Source organism: Micropterus salmoides, unplaced genomic scaffold (genome assembly GCF_014851395.1).
Source record: "Micropterus salmoides isolate LMB-PRFRI ecotype aquatic unplaced genomic scaffold, ASM1485139v1 Ms_hic_scaffold_13, whole genome shotgun sequence".
Lineage (NCBI taxonomy): Eukaryota > Metazoa > Chordata > Actinopteri > Centrarchiformes > Centrarchidae > Micropterus > Micropterus salmoides.
In genome coordinates this window covers 19,269,917-19,296,519 of record NW_024040374.1, presented here as the reverse complement: position 1 = coordinate 19,296,519, position 26,603 = coordinate 19,269,917, and the positions used below count along the sequence as shown (strand labels likewise).

Here is a 26,603-nt window from a genome sequence, read left to right as displayed (position 1 = left end):
TTTTTTTACTAGGCCTATTTAAAATCGTATTTGATTGCAGAGCACCGTAGCGCATTCGCACAGCAAATCTTCTTGCTCGTCCTCTCTCTCTCGCTCACCCGTCCCTCTCTTTCTCGCTCTCTCTCGCTCTCTCTCCCTCTGCCTCATGAACACCGCTGCACAAATCTGTCCAACACAACGCACTCAATGTTGGAGACCAAGCTTAAAGTTATTAGCAAGCATGCAAGGAGCCTAGCTAATAAGGAGAGCTAAGTTAATGTTAGAAAACGCCTGGGTTTTCGAGGCTAGCACGCTGTATATAGGTGGTAGTCAACATCAACTGCAAGAAAACCGTCCGATATATCTATCGGACAGAACCACTTTTGCGCATATGCAGAACAGATCCGGCAGGGAGTATGGATTTGGCACTGACAGTATCATCACACCCCTAATCTGAGCCCTTATGTCCCCAGTACTTTTCAACACAAAGTGATGCCATTACATGTCAGTGTCTTTCTCTTGTTGCAGTTGATAAATGGATGTAATCTATACAACGTGTAAGCTAAAAAAAAGAACCCTCTTACACTGTCTCTGTACGTTTCTCTGCTTGCATATCCTTCTCACCTTTTTACCCCTGACCAGTTTGCATGCCTGCAGTTTTATTAAAAATGAATGTACTTTTACGAACGCAACTGCTGCCACTTCCTCGGCGACCATTGTCACAAGTTTGAAAATACGTTGGTGGTCCCTCTTTCGCTACATAGCCAAGATGGCGACCAAGGGTGAGAGGTGTCCAGCGTTCCACACTCAACTTTTTTTTACTGTTATGTTGTGAATGTACCATCCGGGTACTAATAGTGCACTGCATTTTGATATACATTTACGTACATAAACTGATGCATTTATTCATTTAGCCGACATTTTTATCCGTTTATCCAATTGCTATGTATGTCAGAGGTCGCACGCCTTTGGAGCAACTAGAGGTTAAGTGTCTTGCTCAGGGACAAACTGGTGTGTCACAGTGGGGAGCTGAACCCGGGTGTCTCACACCAAAGGCGTGTGTCTTATCCATTGCGCCATCACTACCTCTATTTTGCCCATAGACTGTATATAAGAAGTGGACATAGTCATTGTGACGTCACCCATTGATTTGTGGACTGTCTTGCTCGAGTTTAGCCGATAGGGCGCCGCCTTGTTGATTTATTTATTTATTTTTTGCTACCAGGAAGTGCCCGGAAGTGACCTTATTTGGACGAGATGGTGGCGCTAATGGCCGTTTGTGGAGCTAGTTAGCTTGCTTAGCTAGGTGCATCTGTAATTCACCTTAACTCATTTTAACTGGTTCTGACAATTTTGTCTAGCGAACAACAGTCTTAAAACTAAAGAGAAAATGAACAGCCGACTCCTAATAAGCTTTTTCAACGTCGCTGGTTAAATTTACACAGTGTCGTGGGTACAAGTCACTCTAGCCTGATGACAGGTTGGCATGGTAACGACAATCATAGATAATCCTGCCCTGAAGCATACTCTGCTTTATAGTCTATTTTCCTCTAAATGGGACCATAATTTATTAAATGAACATCATGTTGTATTAAAGAAGACATGAAACTATTGATTAAGACCATAAACTACACTAGGAAAGTGTTCACTGAGTAATAAATCAGCGGAGAAGTAAAAAGGACCGGACTACTTTTTGCAACCAGAAGAGTCGCCCCCTCCTGGCCGTTCAATAGAATGCAGGTTTAAGGGACTTCGTGTTGGATTCATGTCTCGGACCGGAAGCTTACCGTTTGATTTTGCCATACTTGAAAAATACCAAGTGTAACTAGGGCTGTCGCGATAACCTCAAAATTGAGATACCGCACTATTGGTCAAGCCTACCGCTGAGGATCGCAAGCACCACAACAACCGCAATGTTCATAGTTTACACTTCAAGGTGTGTTAAATTAATAAATTAGTGCCTCAAAAGTTTCACAACCATAACAAGGTCTGTAACGGTTCAAGGACGGATCGCCATGGGCTGTACGTGACCTGACTTCAAACTTGGAAGCTGTAAGTGTTGCCGTGTTTTGTGTTGTTTTACTGCTTATTTTAAAGGTTAGCTGACATGATGGTCAAACTACAAAAATGAGTATGCTTGGCAATGTTGTTGACTAGCACCCAGCAGCTACCTTGCTCCGACCATGAAGCTGCTGTTAGCTGCTCGCCGTGCAGTGAGGCAAGATCCGCAGACACTCTTACTATGCCATATGGCACCATATTACTTCATTGATGAAAAATGCGATCATACTGCGATGCTGAGCCCCAACATATTACCACAGGGGAAATTACTTCACCGCGACAGCCCAAAGCGTGGAAGGGCACAAACTGAGACACAGCACTAGCCTTGTTTTTGTGTGAACAGGCAAAATGTTATGTTGAGTTTAAACTTGTTTTGCCACCAGTGAACGTAGTATTTACTAGATTCTCTGGCCAAAGCTGGTCACAATCAGTGTTTATAATGAGGAACATTGCAGAGAAGAAACAACAACATGGCAACCACTCATCACAATATAGTGGGAGCTCTGTGTATAAAAGAACTTTGACGAATCTTTTTTTGCTTTGATGCTACATGGGGAAAAATGCATTTTCAGTGGTTAAAATTCCAAATGAAAGGAAGGAGAATGTGAGAGGTCATCCAGGAGAAATCTGTTTCTCCCCTCATCCCCTGCAGCCATGTGATGATGACACTGGGTAGTGTTCCTTTTAAGTGAAACTATGGTCACACAACCACATCATAACACTGATGGCCCCATTTTAGCTCCATTAGCAAATTATGTATCACTCTGGGTCAGTGTGGCTAGTGTGCTTTGAGACACATCTTGCCTATTCCCAATGATATTGACGTATGAGCTACAGACATGTGCAAATACAATAAAGTGCATATGTGCTTGTAAATACTTGTGGAAAACTGCGTCGTGCACACATCCACTAAGTGTTTGTAGTGGGCATGTGTGGGTGTGTAGTCTCGTCTGTGTGTGTATGTGTGTGTGGACATTTTTTGAGGGTGGGGGGTTAGAGCAAGGATGTGAGGTCATAGTGGTTAGTTGTTTGTGGTGTAATTAGAGGTAACTCAAATGAAAACAGGAATGATTTCATTCAGGGAATGCATCACTGTGAATGGCCCCTTCATGTCAGAATTTAATGTGTACTGACATGCATTTATATTTATGTTATGTGTATTTATGTTGTTCATGTGCGTTTGTGTATATGTCTTTGCATTCATGGATTTTGTTCCATGTGACCATGAATATCGTGTGTGCAGAGTATTTAACCTGATTTGTTACGTTGCAGTCCTGGGAGCACAGTGCTGCTGTTAGTGTTCAGCTATTTCTCATCAGCTAGCGTGTTTTTTTAAAGGATTATTTCATTATTCTTTTACCTGGGCCCTGTTTTTACAAATTTTCATGTCGAAATGACTAGTAGGTACAGGTGCAGTAGATTGCTTCAGCCTGCAGCTGCGAACGGAAGACTGGTGGAAACGTGAGTCAGAGTTGGAGAGAGCAGTTAATCTTGGAGTAACATTAGAAAATAGTCTTGCTAGCAGCTCCTGTATGTACACAACAAACTCCTCTCCCTTGTTTCCACCGTTGATTCCTGCAACAGCTCGCCTCATGAGATTTCAGAGCGAGAATTGTCTTTGAGAAAGTTCTGTTTCTTGTTTAAAAGCAAAGGGTGTCGCTGTGAGTCACTAATAGGGATCCTTTCCATAATGTTGTTAGACACCTGGTAAAAAGGAGCACCTTTTGTGGATGTAATTTTGACGGGCGCAATTGCCCTAAAGGAATAAGTTGCTGGCTCTGCAGCTGTTCACCGCTGTCAGCCAAAGCCATCTACTGCTCAGGCTCCATCCACAAAACACACACCTTTTGCTATGTTTGCACCTCCCATCCAGACTAAAACGGTGAATGCGAAGACCAAAAACGTAGGACTTTAAAAGAATGACGCAGACACTCACATCTATCTTCCTGATTGGGTCTTATCAGTCATGCAAAGCAAAAACACAATGCTAGAGACAAGGTTTATGTTTTGGTATTTTTATATAATATTTTATACTGTGTAAATAACATGTATTTACTTTGATGAAGATCAAGTCTGATACGCAGCTAAAACGCTGGTGAGGACGGAGATCATTTTCGTTTTCAAACTAACACAGTATCCAAAACTTTTTGTACCTACCTGTCATTTCAACACCAAATATGTGAAAATAGGATCCTTTAAAACAGCCTTATTGGATTGTTTCCTATCCTAAAGGGATGTGTGGTCTGATTTTAAATCATTCCTGTTCCCGTAGATGACTCATTCAGGCTCTCGCTCTCATCCCTTCATCAGGTCCCCATTTAATCATTGCAATTGACTTAGGCCTTTCAGGGCTAAGCGAGAGATTAGTGTGAATGTTTTTGTGCATGACTATACATCTGATTTGACATAGATCGATGGATAGATGAATAGATAGATATCTCTCTTTCTCTCTCTCTCATATCTAGGCTTTCGTCATTGAGCCTTTGGAATAGGTGGCCTTAAACCCTTACCCTTAGCCTCTACTTTTCTCAGCTGGCTTTCTGGAACAGAACAGATCACAGCGACTCTGGTAACAATGCTGGGCTGCTCAGGCCTGTAAACGCCTCCCCACTGATTTATCTAAACAGACGAGTAATCAGATGATCTCTAATCACATCAGAGAAAAGCTTTCCTTCCTCACGCCGACCAACCTCATGCAATCCTTCCTCACTATTACAGAACCTTAATTTACGATTATATGAGGCACAGAAAGCTCTAGTCTGTAATTGTGTAACAGAGATTTTCAGACTATGTAAGCTTTGTTCAAGGGCAGACGCCATGTCTCTTGTTTGCTTTGCAGCCAGGACACGGCCGTGAGGGAGGGAATAACCAAGTGTAGGATTATTGGGTGAGGCTCCCAGCCTAGATCCATTCCCAGAGGTCACCAGGTCAGCGCGGCGATGTGACCTCTCACTTTAAAGCCTGCTCAGCTGTTTGGCGGCTCAGAAGTTGGGACAGACTAATAGTAGTGGTCCATGGGAGTGAAGTAATGAGTAGAAAAGATGTTATGCATGCTGGGATATGATCTTTGCTTTGCCTGTGTTTCAGAGACGGCATCAGTCACATGGATCCAGTGTAGTCTGGTGTGAATCATCATAACAAGTCTAACCAGCAGACTGGAGTGGTGCATAAGGCCCTGAGTGGCTGAACCAGCAGAGAGACCGTGGTTTCCTCTACCAAAGAGGGTGAAAAAAATAGATCAACTCTCTCTATGTCTCATCCATGCCTCCATTTTCTGAGGAAGATGCTCTTTCTCCTCTCACCTGCCCTCTGGAGACACAGCTGTGTTAAAAAAGAAAACCACAAAATATGTTGAAAAGAACAAGGGGGAAAGGGAGTGATAAAAAGGAGAGATGGAGCATAGTGGCCTCTTTCTTCCTCCTTCCATCCTCCTATAAAATGGCCTTGGTGCTCTTTTTTTCCTCCTGTGGAGAGTAATTGCTCTGTGTGTGCATTGTGTGAAAGAGGAGGGGAGCCTGTGTGTGTTTAATCATGGGTTTTTGTGTGAGGAAAGGGTAGTGTGTACGTGTGAGCGAGATTGACAAAATGCGTGTGTGTGTGTGTGTGTGTGTGTAATGGTGGGTTTGTGGGTAAAGGAAAAGGGGTGTGTGTGTGTGTGGCTGTCTGTGCTCTAGGAGGGGGATCTGGCCGACAGATTGAGAGCAGCTTGTTAGAAAGAGGAACAATGAGGCCACAGACCCTCTCCTATCTTCTTTTTTTGTTCCTTTCCTTTCCCTTCTTTTCATTTCTTTTCCTTTCCAGTGTTACCTTTCTCTCTTTCCCTTTTCTCTTCTCTCTTATTTCCATCTCCTTTCAAAACAGATTCTCAGTTTTCTCCTCCTTTTCTCTGTATATTTCTGACTTTTTCACTTGCTGGTCTCACTTGTCCCTTTTTTTACTTTCTGTTCATCTTATCTGTTTTCTTTCAACCTCTCTGCTCTATTCTATCTCTCTTCACACTCTCCTCATCTTTCCTGTGTATTTGCTTTCCTCTCCTCTGATAATTTTTCCCCTGCTGAACCACATTGTCATATCTACACACGTATCCTTACACATGCATGTATGGACTGTAGGTGCTTGTGTGCTCTGCTCTCATCATGCTGACATGCAAATGCCTTTCATACACTCTCCCTGGCATTGGAGTTGAGTGATGTTGTGATTAACTTGTTCATTAAACTTCATCAGTGCGTGACAGACATTGTTGATGTGTACGACATGAAGATGTGAGATGTTTTTTTGTTTAAAAAAATATCCTAAGTTAATCATTACTGCTGTCGTTCAGTGCTATCCACATGTACTAAATCTACTGTCATTGAACTCGGCTTGTACACTGTTTTGTTGAGCTGGAAAATTGGGCAGATTCATTTTGGGATTCCCATGGGAATTCAGTGTTGTTCTTACCAGCTTGCATAAGTGGAAGTGAGTTGATACAAATTTATAAGCCGTGTAGTCATTTACTTTGCATTCTGTCCTTTATATATCATTATTTGCTCAACATAAATTCACAAAATTGTCTTATACACAGGGATTTCAAAAATGTTGCGCCAGGCAGCCTAAAAGCTGAGAGCTTCACCAACTTAACTTTATCACATTTAAAAGTGTTGCTTATGGTGAGTCTTTGGATAGAAGCTCTATAGTAGACTTGAATACAAGGGAAGGAACAGGATAAGCTAAGGCCCAGAACTAGGTGGAAAATGGAAGAAATATTTTAAATAGGAAGCGACAAAGAGGGGAAGAAAACTCTGCTCCTGTCTAGTCCGGTTAGCTTCACTTTTACACACTAGCAACCAGACTGTGTTCGGCCAGTGCTGTAATGAACATACCTATATAATAAACACAGCTATATTTCTTAACTTGTATTTATTCCAAGTATTGAGTCCATTATAATAAATCCCCAGGCAGTCAGAGAAAGGCAAACAAAGCTACATCACTACCAGTTAAGGATTCACATTGGAGAAAAAATTGTTGCCGTGTGTGTGTGTGTGTGTGTGTGTGTGTGAGAGTTTGTGTTTGTGGCTCTGGTTGGCAAGTTGTATCTGCAATCTGCTGGAGTTTAAGAAAAGTGCATCTGGATTGTAACAGTGTCCACTCCACATAAAGCTCTTGCACAAATTCAACAACATTACAGGCTTATTCTTAGAACTCTTGATTATAAAATGTCTAGTAATAGCCTCAGCTATTTGGGGTTCTTATCAGATCAAGCAATCCTACTTGGCATAGAATCTCTGTCCTCCCACAATCTTCCCCCTGTTGTTACACCTCCCATCACAGGCTGGGAAAAAAAGAGCGAAAAGACTTTGGCCTTTAATAAAATAAAAATTTAATAAAAAAAGTCTTAAAAAATTGTATTCTGTGCTTTCCTGGAAGAAAATGAATGTATATTACTACCACTTAAACCTCACCATCATACTTAACCATCAAGAAGCTTGTGAACCGGCTCTCCCAGGCCCCGTTGGCCTCTGCACTCTGTTATTTTGACAGAGAGCCAAATAGACTGACAGACGGACATCCCCCACCACCCTCCTAGTCCAGCTCTCAGCCCTCTTTTGTCTGCCTGTCCCGCAGCATTACCCCTATGGATGTAGTCTCCTAATTGCTGTGAACTCAGCAGAGTTGGGAGGCTAAGCACCCCCCCCCCACACACACACACACACCCACTTTGCTCCGTCCCACCTCTCTCTTTCTCTCTATACTCTGTTTAATTTCCAAGACTGAGTAGAAGAACGAAGTATGCTCATTTGGCTAACAAGCTCTTGTACCTCTCCGCCCTCTCATCCAAGTCCTGGTGACTGATTCACATCTGGCTCTGCTGATGGTGTCTCTGTAATAGACAGCACCTCACATAGTTACACACATGCTGAGCTTCCTGTAGTTGTTTAGTAATGGTCTTTGCAGATGCAGCTCCTTAGTTTGAAGAAACTGTGTGAGTGAAGCCTTTACATTTTTATTACACAGCAAAGTTCTCAGGTATTGCCCCTAGGATATTGACACAATTTTGAAATCATATGTCAAGAATTGTTTTTGTTATTTTTGCCAATTATGCTCTACTTATAAATGTTACAAGTCAGATCCCTAAGTCGGCTGTCTCCTCTCTTCTCAGGCACCTCTGCAGCCACCCCCGGGGTCCTCCGCCTCAGTGGTGGCAGCTGCAGCAGCAGCGGCGGCAGCGGCATCGGGGACGCCCCAGTCATTGAAACTAACCTATCCAGAAACTTTGGACCGCATCAAGGAGGAGTTTCAGTTCCTCCAGACCCAGTACCACAGGTGGGTGTTGGAGTTTTTACAATGTGTTTTTTTTTTTTTCCTGTGTGTGCTGGTGTTTTCTCTTTGTGTTACTGGGCATTCAGACCAAAAACAACATTTGAGAGGCGGTGTTGGTATATGCGTGTTACTTCAGGTACCATTGAGATGAAAAATACATCCATGAAGGCCACTTTGGGTAACAGATCCATGGGTTTGACGGCTTATCAGAAGCCAAAACACTGCACAGGGTTTAACAATACTCTTCAGACAGGATTTCACAACTCTGGAAAGTTATCAGCAAACAGTACTACTACACCGTTAAGATTAGTAATCTAACATGAACATGGATTAAGAGTTAAGCCAGGTTCAACTATTTTTTTGCCAGGCAACACATTGTTTTCCTTGCCCTCTCTTGCTTTCCTGCCTTACACATGTACACGTGCGCACATACACACACTCAGTCTCTGATGATGCAAGGATATGTGATGTTTTGACTAAATTTCTTGGCACATTTTCCTGGACCAATAGGGGCACATATGCAGGCTATTCTTTTTGCATTACGGTATGGTGTGCTGCTTGATGTGCAGGAATGTGCCCAGAATGCCTTTTTGAATGTGGGATTTGGGCTGGCCGTGGAGTTGCAGCCCACTCTATCTCGCCCTCTCTTTCCGTCCATCCCATCTCTGTTCTCATGGCACACCTTCACAGTCCCCCCACACCCCCCCTTCTCCTTTCATCCTGCTTTGGTTTAGCTGGCACAAATCATCCCTCCCTCTCTTTCTGTCCTACTTCAAACTTCTTTTGTACAGCGCCCTTGTCCAATAGACCCTCTAACCCCTGTGGCTACTGCTGCTTCCCTGTACACACAAGTAAGTGTGTGTGTGTGTGTGTGTGTGTGTGTGTGTGTGTGTGTGTGCGCGCGTTTCCCCTTATCCCTCTGTCCATTCTGCTCACCACAAGCTCAAAATCACAGTCCAACCAACACTAAGTCTAAAATGCCTGAATCCCCACCTACATGTATGACAACGACTGAAAGATGGGACCTAAAACCATATCAAGATATAGCATCAGCTTTGTTTAGATGATGATGATAAATATAACGATAAGTAAATGAGTAAATTTACTAAGCGTTGTATCAGTAAGTATACATTTATATTTCCTTTATCATTTTGGCTCACTTCTGATGTTTTCCAGTATGACAAGTTAAATATACTTGGATGTTGGTTGATTGCTAATTCAGGTTAGCATTTTATTTATAAAAAAAAATGTCATGACCTCATTTAGGACAGTGAGAGTCATGACTTGATGATATTGTGAAGACCTAAAAGATACTTCAATTCAATTTTATTTATATAGCACCAAATCACAACAACAGTTATCTCACAGCGCTTTTCATAAAAGAGCAGGTCTAGACCATACTCTATGATGCTATTTACAGAAGCCCAACAGTTCCCACCAAGAGCAAGCACTAGGCGACAGGCAAGGAAAAACTTCCTTTTAAGAGGCAGAAACCTCGAGCAGAACCATGACTCAGGGTGGGCGGCCATCTGCCTCGACCGGTTGGGGTGAGGGAGAGAGAGAGTGAGAGAGAGAGAGGGCAGGAGAGCAACAGAGAGAAAAAGAGAGGGATGGAAGGAGAGAGGGAGGGGAGGGAGGCAGCCTACACAATATACACACACAGAGGTACAGACAGTAAAGGTGATGTTCCTATAGACTAAATGAAAAAATGGTACAGATATTTATAGTAGTGTTAATGGTAACAGTCGTAGTGTTAATTATTATAATAACAATAATAATAATAATAGGACTAGTAACAATAGTCGTTGCAGCAGAGGGTGTCAAGCAGGAACACGGGGGCAGCAGGTGACCCGCAGCCACAGATCCAGACTCCACAGCTCCAGAGCCAGAAACACCTGCAGGAAGTGATAGGAGGAGAGAGGAGAGGGACGAGAAAGCACAAGACTACCAGAAAGGGGAGAAGTTGTGTTAGTAACATGCAATAATGGGATGAGGTTGCATACAGAGGGAGAGAAAATAGAGGAGAGAGGAGCTCAGTGCATCATAGGAAATCCCCCGGCAGTCTAGGCCTATAGCAGCATAACTAAGGGATGGTTCAGGACTAACCTGAGCCAGCCCTAACTATAAGCTTTATCAAAGAGGAAAGTCTTAAGCCTACTCTTAAATGTGGAGATGGTGTCTGCCTCCTGAACCCAAAATGGAACCTGGTTCCACAGGAGAGGAGCTTGATAGCTGAACGCTCTGGCTCCTAGTCTACTTTTGGAGACTCTAGGAACCACAAGTAACCCTGCATTCTGGGAGCGCAGTGCTCTGGTGGGGTAGTAAGGTACTATGAGTTCTTTAAGATAAGATGGTGCCTGACCATTAAGAGCTTTGTAGGTAAGAAGAATGATTTTAAATTCTATTCTGGATTTTACTGGAAGCCAATGCAAAGAAGCTAAGACAGGAGAAATATGATCTCTTTTCCTGGTTCCTGTCAGAATACGTGCTGCAGCATTCTGGATCAGCTGAATAGTCTTAACGGACTTTTTCGAGCAGCCTGATAATAAAGAATTGCAGTAATTCAGCCTAGAAGTAACAAATGCATGGACTACTTTTTCTGCATCATTTTTAGACAGGATGTTCCTGATTTTCGCAATATTACGTAGGTGAAAAAAGGTGTTCGAAATTTGCTTAATGTGAGACTTAAACGACATGTCCTGATCAAAGATAACTCCAAGATTCCTCACAGTGGTGCTAGAGGCCAGGGCGATCCCATCAAGGGAAACTATATCTTTAGATAATGCGTGACGGAGGTGCTTAGGCCCCAGAACAATAACTTCAGTTTTATCTGAGTTTAACATTAGAAAATTACAGGTCATCCAGGTTTTAACATCCTGAAGGCACATTTGAAGTTTAGCTAACTGATGAGTTTCATCTGGTTTGATCGATAGATATAACTGAGTATCATCTGCATAACAATGAAAGCTTATGGAATATCTCCTGATAATATTGCCTAAAGGAAGCATATATAAAGTGAAGAGGATTGGTCCGAGGACAGATCCTTGAGGAACTCCATGACTAACTTTGGCATGCATGGAGGACTCATCGTTAACATGTACAAACTGAAATCGATTTGATAAATAGGACTTGAACCAGCTTAGAGCGGTTCCTTTAATGCCAATGAAATGTTCCAGTCTCTGCAATAGGATCTGATGGTCAATGGTATCAAATGCAGCACTAAGATCTAATAAAACCAGTACAGAGACAAGTCCTTTGTCTGATGCAATAAGGAGGTCGTTAGTAATTTTCACCAGTGCTGTCTCTGTGCTATGATGAACTCTAAATCCTGACTGAAAATCCTCAAATAAACTATTGCTCTGTAGAAAGTCACACAGCTGTTTAGCAACTGCTTTCTCCAGGATCTTAGAGAGAAATGGAAGGTTAGATATAGGTCTATAGTTGGCTAAAACATCCGGATCAAGTTTGGGCTTTTTCAGAAGAGGTTTAATTACAGCTACTTTAAAGTACTGTGGTATATAGCCTGTTGATAGAGATAGATTGATCATATCTAGTATAGAAGTGCTGACTAAGGGTAAAACATCTTTAAGCAACCTAGTCGGGATGGGGTCTAAGAGGCAGGTTGATGGTTTAGATGAAGAAATTATTGAAGTTAGTTGGTAAAGATTGAGGGAAGCAAAACAGTCTAAACATATATCTGGTTCTACAGCTGTTTCTAAGGTTCCTGAGTTAAGAGATAAGTTGGTGCCAGTTGAGGGCAGGTCTTGGTGAATTTTGTCTCTAATAGCTAGAATTTTATCATTAAAGAAGCTCATGAAGTCGTAACTACTGAGAGCTATGGGAATACTTGGCTCAATAGAGCTGTGACTCTGTCAGCCTGGCTACAGTGCTGAAAAGAAACCTGGGGTTGTTCCTATTTTCCTCTATTAATGACGAGTAGTACACTGCTCTAGCATTACGGAGGGCCTTCCTATAAGTTTTAAGACTATCTTGCCAAATTAAACGAGAATTTTCCAGTTTGGTGGAAGGCCAATTCCTCTCAAGTTTCCGTGATATTTGCTTTAATTTGCGAGTTTCAGTATTATACCATGGAGCTAACTGTCTTTGTTTTAGTATTTTCTTTTTTAGAGGGGCTACAGAGTCCAGTGTCAATCGCAGCGAGCCTGCAGCACTATCAACAAGATGATCGATTTGGGAGGGACTGAAACTAGCATAGGAGTCCTCCGTTACTTTGTGACTTGATAATGAATTTAGAGCTGATGGAATCGCATCCTTAAATTTAGCTACAGCACTATCAGACAGACATCTTGTATAGAAATTTTTGCCCAATGGCGTGTAGTTCAGCAATACAAACTCAAAAGTTATCAAACAGTGGTCGGACAAAGAGGGATTCTGTGGGAACACTATTAAATGTTCAATTTCAATACCATACACCAAAACAAGGTCGAGGGTGTGGTTAAAACAGTGAGTCGGTTCATGAACACTCTGAGAGAAGCCAATGGAATCTAAGAGAGAGATAAACGCAGTACTGAAGCTGTTATTCTCAACGTCCACATGAATATTAAAATCTCCTACAATAATAACTTTGTCCGTTTTAAGGACTAAAGTTGACAAAAACTTTGAAAAAAAATAAAAAATTCAGAATACGGGCGAGGTGCTCGGTACACTATAACGAAGAGAATTGGTTGCAGTGATTTCCAACTAGGGTGTGAAAGACTAAGAACAAGGCTTTCAAATGAGTTATAGTTTAGTTTAGGTTTAGAGCTGATTAGTAGGCTAGAGTCAAAGATAGCTGCAACTCCACCTCCTCGGCCTGTGCCTCGAGAAATGTGAGTATTAATATGACTGGGAGGGGTGGATTCATTTAGGCTAACATATTCTCCATCACCCAGCCAGGTTTCAGTAAGACAAAATAAATCAATATCATAATCTGATATTAGTTCATTTACTAGTACAGCTTTAGAAGAGAGAGATCTGATGTTTAAGAGTCCACATTTAACTCTCCTATTCGTTTGCACTATTGCTCTTGTGGTTTTAATTTTTATGAGGTTTTTATGCACAGCTCCTCTTCTGTTTACCTTTTTAAATAATTTCGATGGTCGGGGGGCAGACACCGTCACTATAGGATTTTCACTAAGTAACTCCTGAAATGGAGGAGCAGAGAAGTGTGTTAGACTGCGACTCTGCGTAGGGTTTGGGGTGGGTAACTGCTGAATTAGAAGGGCAGAGAAGTTTGTTAGACTGCGACTCTGCCTCCTGGTCTCAACTCTGGGTTGTCATGGATTTGGTCCACTAATAAACTTGGCCACTACTATATAGTCCTAATTCTTCTTTTAGTCACATGGATATGAAAACTCCCTTACCACAAATGGTGTCAACATTTCAAGGTCATCATCAAGGTTGGAGGAAGACAATTTGTGGTTTAACTGTTGTCATCATGTATGATAAAATAATTGGAAATGAGATATCAGGGTATGGGTGTTGTTTTTTTTCCTGAATATTTCTACTCAGTCCCTTCCAAAAAAAAATGAAGCGTGTGTTTCCTGTTGTCCAGTCCTACCACATGATCCACTGCCAAATTAGGTTCCACATACCCACACTTTTCCAGCACAACACTAGAGGCTGTAATCCTGGCCACCTCCTTAGCTTCTATATATATATATATATATATATATATATATATATATATATATATATATATATATATATATATATATATATATATATATATATATATATATATATATATATATATATATATATATATATATATATATATATATATATATATATATATATATATATATATATATATATATATATATATATATATATATATATAAATTTGCAGAGCTTCTGTGAGCAGCACTGACCTACACAAATCTAGCCATTCAGTGAACATGAGTCACCCCTGGATCTGTTGGTTGAGACGGTGTGATCAGCTCCACTGGCAGCCATTCAGTGTTACACCTTGTGTTACAAAACACCTGGAGCATCACCCTCTTGCCAAGCACTGGTATTGAGAACTAGCGTGCAAGATAAACAATAAATGAATGTGAGATTAAGAACACAATTGGGAGCAAGAGAGAGCTTGTGATTTCATCTGCTTCTTCCAGCGAGCCTGGTTCAGGTTTCCAGGAAAGATTTGTTTAACCTTCCTACAGGCTTCTCTAACAGCCCACAGGCTGTTATGAGCACAAACGCACAGCAAATTAATACGCTGCTTATGACTGCAACTGCAAGCTGAAACTGTAACCATAGCTCATAACAATAGCAACAGTTATTGGAACAGATTATTATCAGATATCTTTTCACGTATCTGTCCGATGTTTAATCTGTCAGGTAGGTATGAACCTGTTAATTGGAATGACTTTTGCTCACTGATAATTCCTTTCATAATAATAATGATGATAATAATTCCCTTCATAATTTTATAATGTTATAATGTTCAGGTTTTGTTGAAGCTCTTTTACAGAGGTGTTGATTCAAATGCATGGTCCTTCTGGAGGCTGCAGTTTGGTGCTGTTGAACTTTATTACATCCTTTATATGAGATGTAGTATTTTGTCCACCCCATTTATATCAACAAAGGTAGACAATATGATCTATGTGTACCTAATAAAGTAACAGCTGGAGATATCCTTTAACATCACAAGCAGCAGAGTAAACCCACTTGACTCTTTTCATAATGGTGTAACACTTAAAAGTTGTTGGACAGTCAGTTAGGCAGCAGTTTTGGAAATGTCCACGCAGATAGTGGTCAGTGGGATAAGCAGTGGCCATATTTAACCCTATAGCACAAAGGTTGGAGCGCAGATATGCATCTGAATGCAGGCTACGGCTTCATGGAATCAGACCCACTTGTACACTATTCACACTGCAGGGAAAACATGACCTGAACACCCACAAAGCCAGACACGAACACACTGACCCATTCAAACAGACTCCCAATCTGATGCATGTGCTTAACACACAATTGCACACATACACTGGCCTCCCCAATTATCTTCACACACACACAAATAGATGTTGTCCAGAAATAGCAGGGCTTAGTTGTGTATTTTGTCTGCAGAGAAGGTGGCCGGATTCTGATAGATGTTGGATTAGATGGCAGGAAAGAGACACAGGGAAGGGATTAGTACTGATGAGCTGTGTGTGCGTGTGTGTGTGTGTGTGTGTGTGTGTGTGTGTGTGTGTGTGTGTGTTAACAATCTAAACAGGCTGTATTCAGCATACTGAGGGGAGATGGGAGGAGCTGCTGACACAGACCTCTCATTATTGTAATTCTCTTTCTATAAACACACACACACACACACACACGTGTAGCATTATGACTGATATATGGCTGTGTGTGTGGTCTGCAGAGTAAGATAGGCTCCCCACTCTCCGCTAACACGCTGCCACTCATCACTTACGAGCCCCTCCACTCATCGCTGCCCAAATACTACACAGCAGTGGTAACTGCTGCCTCACGCACCCCCAGTGAGTGTGTTTTTATCTTTAAAATATTTTGCCGCCACAATATCAAATTACAAGTTACTTTTGGCCGTAGCTTACAGTAACGAGCAGAGAGACTGATGATATTGTCCAGATGTACCTCTGATCTTGTGTTTTACCTAATTCGTATAAAACTGCTGTCACTGGTCAATCCCCTGTCGTCTTCGTTCACAGTAGGGGTGAAATAATTTGTCAGATAATTGATTAGTGGATTGACAGAAAGTTTAATTTAGCCGTCAAAAGTGCCAAACATTAGCTGGTTGGAATATCTTTGTGTTTTTGGTTGGACACAACAAACAATCTGAAGACGTCACCTTGGACTTTTAATTATCGTTGAACATTTTATAGACTAGATGATCATAAGAAATGTGTAATCATTAATGAAAATAATCATTAGCTGAAAATATTATTTGATTAATTATCTGATCACTCTGCAGAGAATTCATTGGCAGTTATTTTGCATCCCTGCCAATACTCCTGTTTTTCCCGGGTTTCTCCCAAAATTCAATGTACTTTCTGGCGCCCTCCTGTTCTGTTGTTATACCTGTAATTTGCATGGCCCGCAAACTTTATTATGAATTATCGTCATACATGGATCCAAGTTTTGGATGTTTGCCTGACGTCTCCTAAGTTGCCAGATCCTCAATGAAACACAATCTGCACACACAATCCACACACTACATACAAATCAACCCACCTGTTACCACAACCTGATCCAAGGGGTGCAGCTGCTCTCTGCATAGGCAGACGGGAAACCAGACCAGGAAAAAACTCCTGTATTTTAAAACCTAAGCGTTGGCAGGTATGATTTTGATTATTGATTTTAATTGTTAAAAAAACCAAAAGCATACATTTAATAGGTCCACCTTCTCAAATGTAATCTAATATCTTTGGGGCATATTAAGACTTATTAAGATTATTAGGAATTAGTTATACTAACACTTATTGATTAGGAGTTAACTGCAGTTGACTGTTGTAATGTCAACATTGAATTTTAATGCCTATACACCAAAGCTTAGTAATGTCTGAACTGCACTGACTAAAGGTCCGGAGGAGGCTCTGAAGCGGAGTATCCTTAGAGTACGTGTGTCCTGAAATGCTACGTAAACAGATATAATTAGATAATAGTCAGGCATCCTCTGTGTTTAACTGCATGTCTGTCACTCACCAAATGATGAAATTATATTTGCTTTAGGGAGGGCTAAGGGTTTATCATTCGTGTTTTGTGTGCATTTAATTTTTCGGGTTGGTTTGTGTGATTCAACCTCTCCCTGTTTTTAATTGTGTGTGTCAAACATTTATGAAAGAGCAGCATTTACAGTGAGTCTGGTAGCAGAGAGGGGTACAGTTTGCCTGCAATTGCACAACAACATCCCAGCTTTGTTTTGTGCAGGTGTGTGTATTTGCTCTTGTACACACCCTTGAGAGATGATGAAAGAGCACATAGGCGAGAAGCTGAAGGTTTTTCCAGTGGAGCTGAGAGTCAAGGTTGATCAATAGCTAATGTAAAGTAACCAGTCGCATAGCTGGAGGCTGATGGGCTAAAGGGTCCTCAAACTGTAAAGGCACAACACTGGTGCAGTCACTACTTGGCTGTGTGTGTGTGTGTGTGTGTGTGTGTGTGTGTGTGTGTGTGTGTATTTTCTTTACTGGCTGGTAGCTCTGTATTTGTATAACACTTTTGTCACTTCACTTATGATGCTTGTCTGCCAAGACAACGATGGGCTCCAGACTGCAGAACAAGTGATTGTGGAACCAGACTTGGTAGCAGTATGTCAGGATTAATAAGGATCAGTAGCTTTAGTGCTGAGTGACTTGCCTGGAAGTGTTTCTACATAAAAACTGTTCATATTTTGTGAGAATAATGTTAATCAGGATGTATGCTTTTTCATTATTTGTTTTAATGTTGCACTGAAACAATTAGTCCTTATTTGATTAGTCAATTGATAGAGAAATGAACAATTTTGTTAATTATTTAAGTTATTCATTAAGCTAAAATGCTAAACATTCTGTGGTTGCAGCTTTTTAAATGAGACAATTAGCTGCTTTTTAGTTTTATATGATTTAAATTGAATATGTCAGTTTTGAACTGTCTTGTCAGAACAACATGTTGCTTTGAGAACATTTGATGGGTATCTGACATTTCATAGACCATATTATTAATAGATGAATCTAGAAAATAGTGAACATTAATTGATAATGAAAATCATCATTAGGCAGCCTTTGACGCCTGAGGTTCAGTACGTACCTTACCAATCGATGCTATTTTGTATACCTTACTTCCCAAATATAAAAACATAGAGCGTAAAGTTACCAAAATAATGATTTTATATGAGAAGATGAACGATAAAAGAATTGGTCAACAAGACGTTAGAATCTGATAAAGCGTTTATTTCCAGCTACGAATTTGGAAAATAGTCTAATTGCGCTTTTTATTGTGATTTAAAATGCAATTTATTTTTAAGCTCTTTACCTTCTTTATTATTAAAAATGGACAAGCAGTGTATAGTATGACCAACACAATATTAGATAGATTAAACATACACTGCTCTTTCTTGTGGGTCAGGTCTGTGTTATGATGAAATTAGGTGAATTATTATTATGAGCAATGGTGAAATGTGAAGTATCAAATTTTAATAATATGAGAAAGTCAAGTCATGGCATTAAATAATATTATATAATATCAGGTCGGCCTACCTACAGACCACAAGAAAAACTAAGTTCACCACAGTGCGTTATACAGTGAGCGCTCAATACAAAACCCACAGTTCAACCACCAAATAATGAGTCCTTATCTCAGTTCAAATCTCCTAGGAGTCCATCTTTCTATATCCCAGTAAGCAAAAAATAAATAAATACTCCGTTTGAGGTTCAATTTAAAAGTTGACCAACAAAAATAAAACCAAGGGACTCCTCTCGTGTTTAATAGACAAGTAACGACACCGGAGTTACCCTCCCCCGCAGCTTCCGATGCTGGTAAGACTGGCTGTAACCAGGCTGTAACTCGGGACAGACTGGGCCTCTTTCAGAATTGTGCGTTTGCGGAAGTCTGCCGGAAATTAATTTTGGGCCAGAGTAATGCACATGCGCAGTACCGTTTGTTTATGTTGTTACCGCTGACAACGTCTATATTTAGTGGTTCTATACCTAGCCCTAGATATAACTAGAAATGTCTGTCACAATAAAATGTACATATCCTAGGATAACAGTGTCATTAAACCTTTATGTTGGGAAAGCCTTACCCTTCAGTCTCCTCTACTCTGTGCATATGTTTAGAACAGACACCCAGTTGGCTGGTGGAAGAACAACTTTTTTCCTTTTTAAAATGGCTTTTTAAGGTGACGCTTGCCCAATGCTTGTTGACAAAGAACTTTAATTCAACTATATACTTACTTTTCAAGAGACAAAATTACATAATTATTATTGTCCTATCAACTGGCACCAACTCATTTAATGATGTGTCTGCAGTCCTGCTCACTCTGATGCCTTTTTTTTGTGCAAAAAAATCAATGTTCTCTTGAATGTTATCTCTGTGAACACAGTTAAAAAATATTCTCAAACAACCAAAAGCAACGGACAAGCGTTTTATAGAAACATCCCTTTGTTCCTTTTAGTACGATAATCAATGAGGGAATGGTGAAAGTAAAAGTATTAAGAAAAATAAACACTGGAAAGGAAAGAGTTGACATTTTTTACAATACCCAGTAGCCTGTTTCAAACATGGAGACTAGAAAGGCAGTCGGCACATTTCTACAAAGTGCAGGATCTTAATTAGATGCTTCACTGTCTGTAGGCTCTCCTGTGTGTGTGTGTGTGTGTGTGTGTGTTTGTTTTCATGGCTGTGTTTTATTTAACAGGTTTGTGTGGATGTGTGGGTGAACATACGATGTGTGCTTGTGCATTTTTGTTTCTGTGTGCCTACATGCATGCACTATGTGCTGTAAGTATGTTGGTTTAGTGTGTACAAGTATGCACACCTAAATGCTTCCATGCTCCGTGTGTGTATGTGTGTGTGTTTTTAGTACTGTTTTTAGTAGCAGTTCCAGCACTGACAGAGCTGTCTGAAGGCTGGCAGGCTGCAGATTTGTAGCGCATTCGGCTGATCATCTTATCTCCTGTCACCGACAGTGAAAGATTGGAGGAACTGAGCCCACCGTGACACACACGCATGCACACACACTTACACACAGTCGTCATCTCCTCCTCTGCTGGTTCTTCCTCTCTTGCTCGCTCACTCAGTCTTGTTTTTTCTCTGTGTTGCTGTGTCTTTCTCTCCATCCTCCAAACCTTCTCTCCCTCCCTCTCTCTCAGTAAATGGTGCCGAGCCAAACACTAATTATTACAGGCAATCATTTTGACATGAAATACCCACTTCCTGCTCACCACTCTCCTCCCCTCTCTCCCTCATTTTCTTCCCTTCTCACTTTTATGCTCCTGCAGTCACATAATGACACACACACACACACACACACACACACACACACACACACACACACACACACACACACACACACACACACACACAGTAATTTCATTCCTTGAAGTCCATTTTGTGGGGAATGGTTATTTCTTTCTGAGTGCGACCTTGGGGTCTTTCCTGTAAGCGCAAGAAGTGTCCGTCTGCACCCTGTGTGTGTGTGTGTGTGTGTGTGTGTGTGTGTGTGTATACACATTTGCTATGCAGCCTTGCAGTTCTATTGTGCAGTTTCTGGATTGCCTTGCCAAAAACAGAGGACTGATTTTACGCATTTAGATCCCAACTGGGTTACTGCTGCATATGTAGTAGTAGTAGTAGTAGTAGTAGTAGTAGTAGTAGTAATAATAAAAAAAATATTGTTAGACTTTGTTGAAGTCATGTATCAAATAAAATTGCAAAATATTCTCTGTTTCCAGCTTGTCAAATGTGAGGATTTGATACTTTTCTCTGCTTTATAAAAACTAAATTTTGGACTGTAAGAAAAAATCCGCAAAACACAGGCTCTAGAAAGTTTTGATGGACATTGTCACTTTCTTTTGATTTTATTGACCAAAGGATTAAGTGATCATAAACGATAATCGACTGATTAATTAATCCCTAATTAAAATCTTTAGTTACAGCCCTAATCACAGCAAAACATTTTATTATCTCTGTGCCGATCAATAACTATTTCTGTTATTTGTACGTGTGTCTAGTCATTGATCTGTTCATCCCAAGTTTATGTCGTGATAAACGTGCTGGCAGTGCGTGCACACAAACGCGTGCACACACACAGTCTCATTAGTTCTCAGCCCAGTTGTGAGTAACTTCTGCCGAGAGGCAATTCCACTGTAATAAAATCTAGAGGGTGGGGGGGTTTAATCCTCACTACCCCCTCCACCACCACCACAACCCTCTCCCACTCTTCGTCCTGCTTCTCTCCCTCCCTCGTCCCTCTTCTCCTCGACTGGCTGGCAATGATAAATGAGTCAATTATATCTGCGTATGTGTGTGGTGTGTGCACACGGTGCAGGAGGAGTAGAGCGGATGGAGCCGTTATTACCTGTTGCGGCTGGGTGTAATGTTGCGGTATTAATCATATTCTAATTTTCCTCTGCCAATCGACCCCCCCCCCCCTCCCCAAATCAATCTATCTGCCGCCTGCAAACAAGCCGGTGTAAACTGCCAAGAGCCCTAAATATACTACCTCTCTGGGCAGGGAGGAGGAGTTGTAGGTAGTCAGAGGAGAGAGAGTTGCATGGGTAACATGGGAGGTGTTTGTGTACTTGGACCTGATCTGCAAACAGGTTTAGAAATGGAATTGTGTGTGTTTGCAAAACCAGCCGTTGACATTATCCATTTTTAGAGGACACCGGGGGCTGGTTTGGGTGTGAGGAGAGAAAGACAGAAATATAGGACACCTGGGAGAGGTGTGTGGGTGGGTGGTTGAGGGTGTGTGGGGTGGGGGTGGGGTTAGTGAGTGCTTCCAGGCCCTCGCTGTAGCTGTGGTAGCCTGACATGCTCAGAGACTAAGCAGCAGACACAGGTCATGTCCTGAACACAAGAAGGGAGAAGTGATTGTTAAAACAGAAAAAGGCAGATTTATTACATATCCAGACAGAATTGGCCCTTTTGACCCACTTAAAGCAGAAGCTTCGACTTCAGTGAAGTGTGCTGTCGAAGGTGAAAGAAGGGGGAACGGTCAGACAGAGAGAGAAACAGACGGACTGGCTGGTAATTGGGGAAGCAACAAAATGAGGAGGAGTGGAGGGCACATGGATAGATTGAAAATTGTCCAGAGAGAGACACCTTGGCTGTGCCTGCCTGCAGTCTTGGCTGGGTTTCAAGCTCCAAGCGTGACTTTGTCTATTTCTGCTCTGCTCTGAGGTGATAATGGGCTGTCAGCACCCCAGTCACCCCGCTCCCTCCTCCCCCACCGAGTGTGAGAGAGTAGGGAGAGGGAAAGGAGAGGGGTGACAGAGAGTGTGAGTGAGTAAGGAGTAATTTGTTGTCATGTTGCTAATTGCATTTTGTATTTTTATTTGGGATATGATACACAGCAAAACTCACTGTCTTTATTTTTTCTGCTCTTCTCTCTGTTGCAGTTTGAAAATGGAATGTGAGAAACTGGCTACAGAGAAGACTGAGATCCAGAGACACTACGTGATGGTGAGACACACACACACACACACACACACACACACACAGAGGCCATGTCTCTCCACATTCACTCAAGTCCGGTGCCAAGTCCGCTGAATCCCTTTCATCTGCCAACAGCTGCCAAACAACACCCACCAAAAACCACCCGCAAGACCACACACACATCCATATTATAGGACTGCAGAATAAACAGCACTTACATGGGCGTGCAGTCTTGGGCTTGTTGTTTGAGCGTATTTCTTTTCATGTCTGAGATATGTAGTCGTGGGCTATACTGCTGATGTGTATCCACATCTGTCTAGGGCTGTTTATAGAACCTCAAACATTTCGGTACCAACCATCTTCATGTACAGTCTATGGCACCAACCCACCGAGTTGACAGCACAGAGTATCAAATGCCTAAGTGCTGAAAGCTGGAATCCATTGTCTGATCTGATTCATACTTTTCTTTATTCTTTGATCACATTGTTCCCAATTTTAAATCAGAAATTCAACTGCTTGTGCTCAGAGAACAATTAACATTTGAGATCTTTGGATTCTTTTGTTAAATGAAAAAAAGTTTTTTGTTGAAAACCCTGTTTTTAAAAAAGAAGTATTATCCTGCTAGGAATTATATTGTATTTTATATTATACTAGTATTGACGTATTGGAAACAACTCCCATCTTGAGTGTCTGTGTCTGTTACAGTAAGCAGCACAGGTGTGATAAATAGCAAATTTGTAATGTTTGGATGCCTCTGTCTGATTTTAATTCAAGCCACAATGGAGCATTTAACAAGAGTTCATGTGAACTTAAAGCCAACCTGTGGACTTTTTTATCTCTAATAGTGCTATGAAGTTGCTGCTGAACTTCGCTAGAGCTGAGTTAGTTGATCAGCAGAAAATTAATTGACCAATCGTTGACATCATCCTGTAAGCAAAATATCCCAAATTTTCTTGAATGTTTGCTGGTTTTCTTTAACTTTACTATAATAAAAGACTTTGGGCTTAAGACTGTTGGAGAGTATCATCTTTTGAAATGGTGTTGGGTATTTTCCATTATTTTATGACATTCTAAAGATCAAATGATTAATTGGTTAATGAATAACAATACTTGAGTAGTTGATGTATGAGAGTTATGCAGACTTGTCACACTGCTGTGTCACTGGTTGTCAGTCATTCCCTCCCACACTGCTCTGTTAGGGTTTAGTGTGATCACACGGTGTATTCTGACACCGCTGCTTAATTTGCCCACTCATTGTAAATGTTCGTCTAAGTTTGAAGCTTTTTGCGTCTCATCACTGAGGGCAGGGGAAGTTATAGAAGTAAACATGTGACCATGTGGAGTGAGCTAGCATCAAGCGCAGGCCAGGTCTCCTTTTCTGGCTGATGATTTGGGTTTGGATGAGTTTGGATGTTGCTAAGCAACAGGCGAAACTTGGCACACCAACTGCCAAGCAGAGCTGGCAGCTGCCAGGAAAGGCGTCTTTTATGGTGGCACACAGACACACGGCGAACGAGGAGCGCACACGCACAGAGAAACACACTCGCTCTCAGGGAAGCGTGCACAGAAAGCAAACAGATACACACGCCTGCATAGTTGCTTGCTTGTGCTACAAATGTGCACACACACACACACACACACAAACAACGCTAACTGCCAGGAAAGATGTCTGGAGAGAGAGGACCCCTGCCATCTCCTCTCGCATCCTGCCAGCCTGTTCTGGCTGCCTAACTGCCAATCTCTTCTCTCCACAACCAGCCACGCTGAAAAGCAAATGTCAACCTGTCACTTTTCGATGCATCTGACTTTAAAATGCTCTCCTCTTTCCTTTCATCCATCTCTAAAGATAGGGGGAGAGGGAGACCCTCACATGTCTCTCTCTCTCTGTGGCATCTGCTCCTGCGTTCCTCACAGCTCCTTCTACCTTCGGGTAAAAGCCAGGGTCAAATAGCTCACATTAGACATGATTATTGCAATAGTCTATCACCTCCTTCTGCCTGGCAAAAATTTCCCTGCCTCGCTTCCAGTTTCTGGCTTCCTGAAACGCACCTCAGGGTCAATTTAGTGTCATTGACTTTCAGCAGAGTCAAGGTGGAATTAGTGGTAATGTGCTTTTAGGGACATATGGGCACTTCAGAGTGCTCATGCGAGGGCTGGCGTCCTCCTGAAGCTCGGAGCAGAGGAAAAGATTTAGAGTGGTTCAGGGCTCACACTTTTGAGTTTATTTGTATAAAAACAATGACTGAAATGCCAATTTATGTAAACGTAGGGTCACACATAACGTCATGGCACAATGAGATGTTTTTTGTCGGGTAATTTGTCATTGGTTCTTGTCTTGAAGAAAGAGTTTTTGTATGGGTTTTTTTAGTTATTTTTATAAGATGGAAGATGAACGGATCACAAATATATAGTTTAATTTCAGTAAATTCCTAAAATAGCAGTTTTTAGAAAACAAATAGGAGTAAATAGTGTATTTATAGCTTTGTTTTTATTCCACAAAAGTCTGCATTCCTCATTCAGTCTTTCAAAATGATGTCCATATTCCTATATCCACATAGGAAATATTCATTATATTATAATAATAATAAAAAACTGAGGTTTATGTACTCTTCACATGAGTTTGTGTATGCCAATCATGTGATTTTCTTGTATATTAATTGATGTCTGGTGTGTTTCAGTATTACGAGATGTCCTACGGCCTTAACATTGAAATGCACAAACAGGTGAGTGAGCTCCAGGTCTCTTGCTCTAAATGTCTCTCACCTCCTCTCTCGTCCTTCTTTCCTTATACACCTGAAGCTTTTATTATTATCACCGCCTCCTTTTTTTGGCCCGCAATTAGCTCCACTCAAAGTAACTTATATTTTACAGGAAAGTCTGTACCCCTTTCTCTCTTTCTCTTCCTGTCTCTTTACCACTGTAGTGTCAGTCTCTCTCTGATGGACCTCTATAGCGGCGTTATGCTGTGGAGGCGTTAATGGGATCCACAAACACAATTAATTTCCCCACCACAGACAGATGTGAATACTCTGCCCTTCCTCAATTTTCCACAACACCCTCCCATGAATCATAAATCCCTGTCTGTTACTACCTCTGTGCTCCCTCCCTCCTCCCTGCCCTGTGTCTCTGTCCCCTATCCCTTTTTTCCCCCTTTCCCTTCAATTGCTGTCTTACTTTGTCTTTTGAATGCCGCTCTCTCTTAATCTCCATTTCTTCACCATGCCTGTCTGTCTCCCTTCCTTTCCATTGATTTCTCTTTCTCCCTCTTTATCTCTATTTTGTCTTTGCACACCCTCCTCTCCACCTCTGTCTCCTTGCAGACATACAGTCCATGCTGAATTTCACTTTAAATCAGGTCACTGCCTTCTTGCCGTCTCTTCTCCCTTTCTTTCTCTCTCCCTCTCCGTTCATTTTACCATCTCACTCGCTTCGCCTTTGTCGTGCCTCCGCCGCCACTGCCACCCCCCCCTTTTCGATTTTCCTCCCCCGCCTTCCTTCTGTTTCTTTTTTCTGTATTACTTCTCTCCCTCCCACATCATTCGTTCATTGGCTGTCATTCCTTCAATCCAATCTGCCCTTTTCCTCCTCCTCTCCTTCCTCCGCCTTCTCCTTTCATTCTCTCTCTCTCTCTCTCTCTCTCTCTCTCTCTCTCTCTCTCTCTCTCTCTCTCTCTCTCTCTCCCCTGAAGATGTCATTTAGTAGTTGGAGTTCTCTAACAAGAAATCATTGTGTCTCCCTTGGGGTGGGGGGTGATGGATTCAGAGGATGGAAGGAAGGAAGGGGTGGGGGTTGGGGTGGTGCTGCCTGGCTGAAAAATGGAGAGTGGAGGGAGGGAGGAATGAGAGAAAGAGCATGAGAGAGGAAGAGCAAGAATAAGGAGGGGGTGGAAGTTCAGTCCAGCATCAATAAATCACTTAGAGAGAATGGGGTGGGGGGGGGTGGGGGTCTTGCATTCTCTCTCTCTCTCACGCACACAGACAGCAGACTCTAGCTGTCAACAAGACAAACAGCCTGTGGCCATAATGATGTTGTCATGATCTCTGCATGCATATCATTACCGGCCTTGTTGGGCCAGCCACTAAACGAGTGTGTGTGTGTTAGACATCACATGACAGCACCTGTAACAATGATAACTGCACTAATACTGGGAAGGGAGATGGATGGAAAGA

The 26,603-nt window shown here is 41.7% G+C and overlaps 1 protein-coding gene across 5 annotated transcripts in view; it reads left to right on the top strand.

Annotated features, from left to right (window-relative positions):
- tle2a (TLE family member 2, transcriptional corepressor a) overlaps positions 1-26,603 on the top strand; it is a 46,752-nt gene that overhangs the window by 8,427 nt on the left and 11,722 nt on the right. For all 5 annotated transcript variants that reach the window (XM_038716000.1, XM_038716002.1, XM_038716004.1 and 2 more), the window contains exons 2-4: positions 8,180-8,343; positions 22,398-22,461; positions 25,113-25,157. In XM_038716000.1, the coding sequence (XP_038571928.1) occupies positions 8,180-8,343; positions 22,398-22,461; positions 25,113-25,157 (273 nt within the window). The remainder of the gene's footprint in view (positions 1-8,179; positions 8,344-22,397; positions 22,462-25,112; positions 25,158-26,603) is intronic.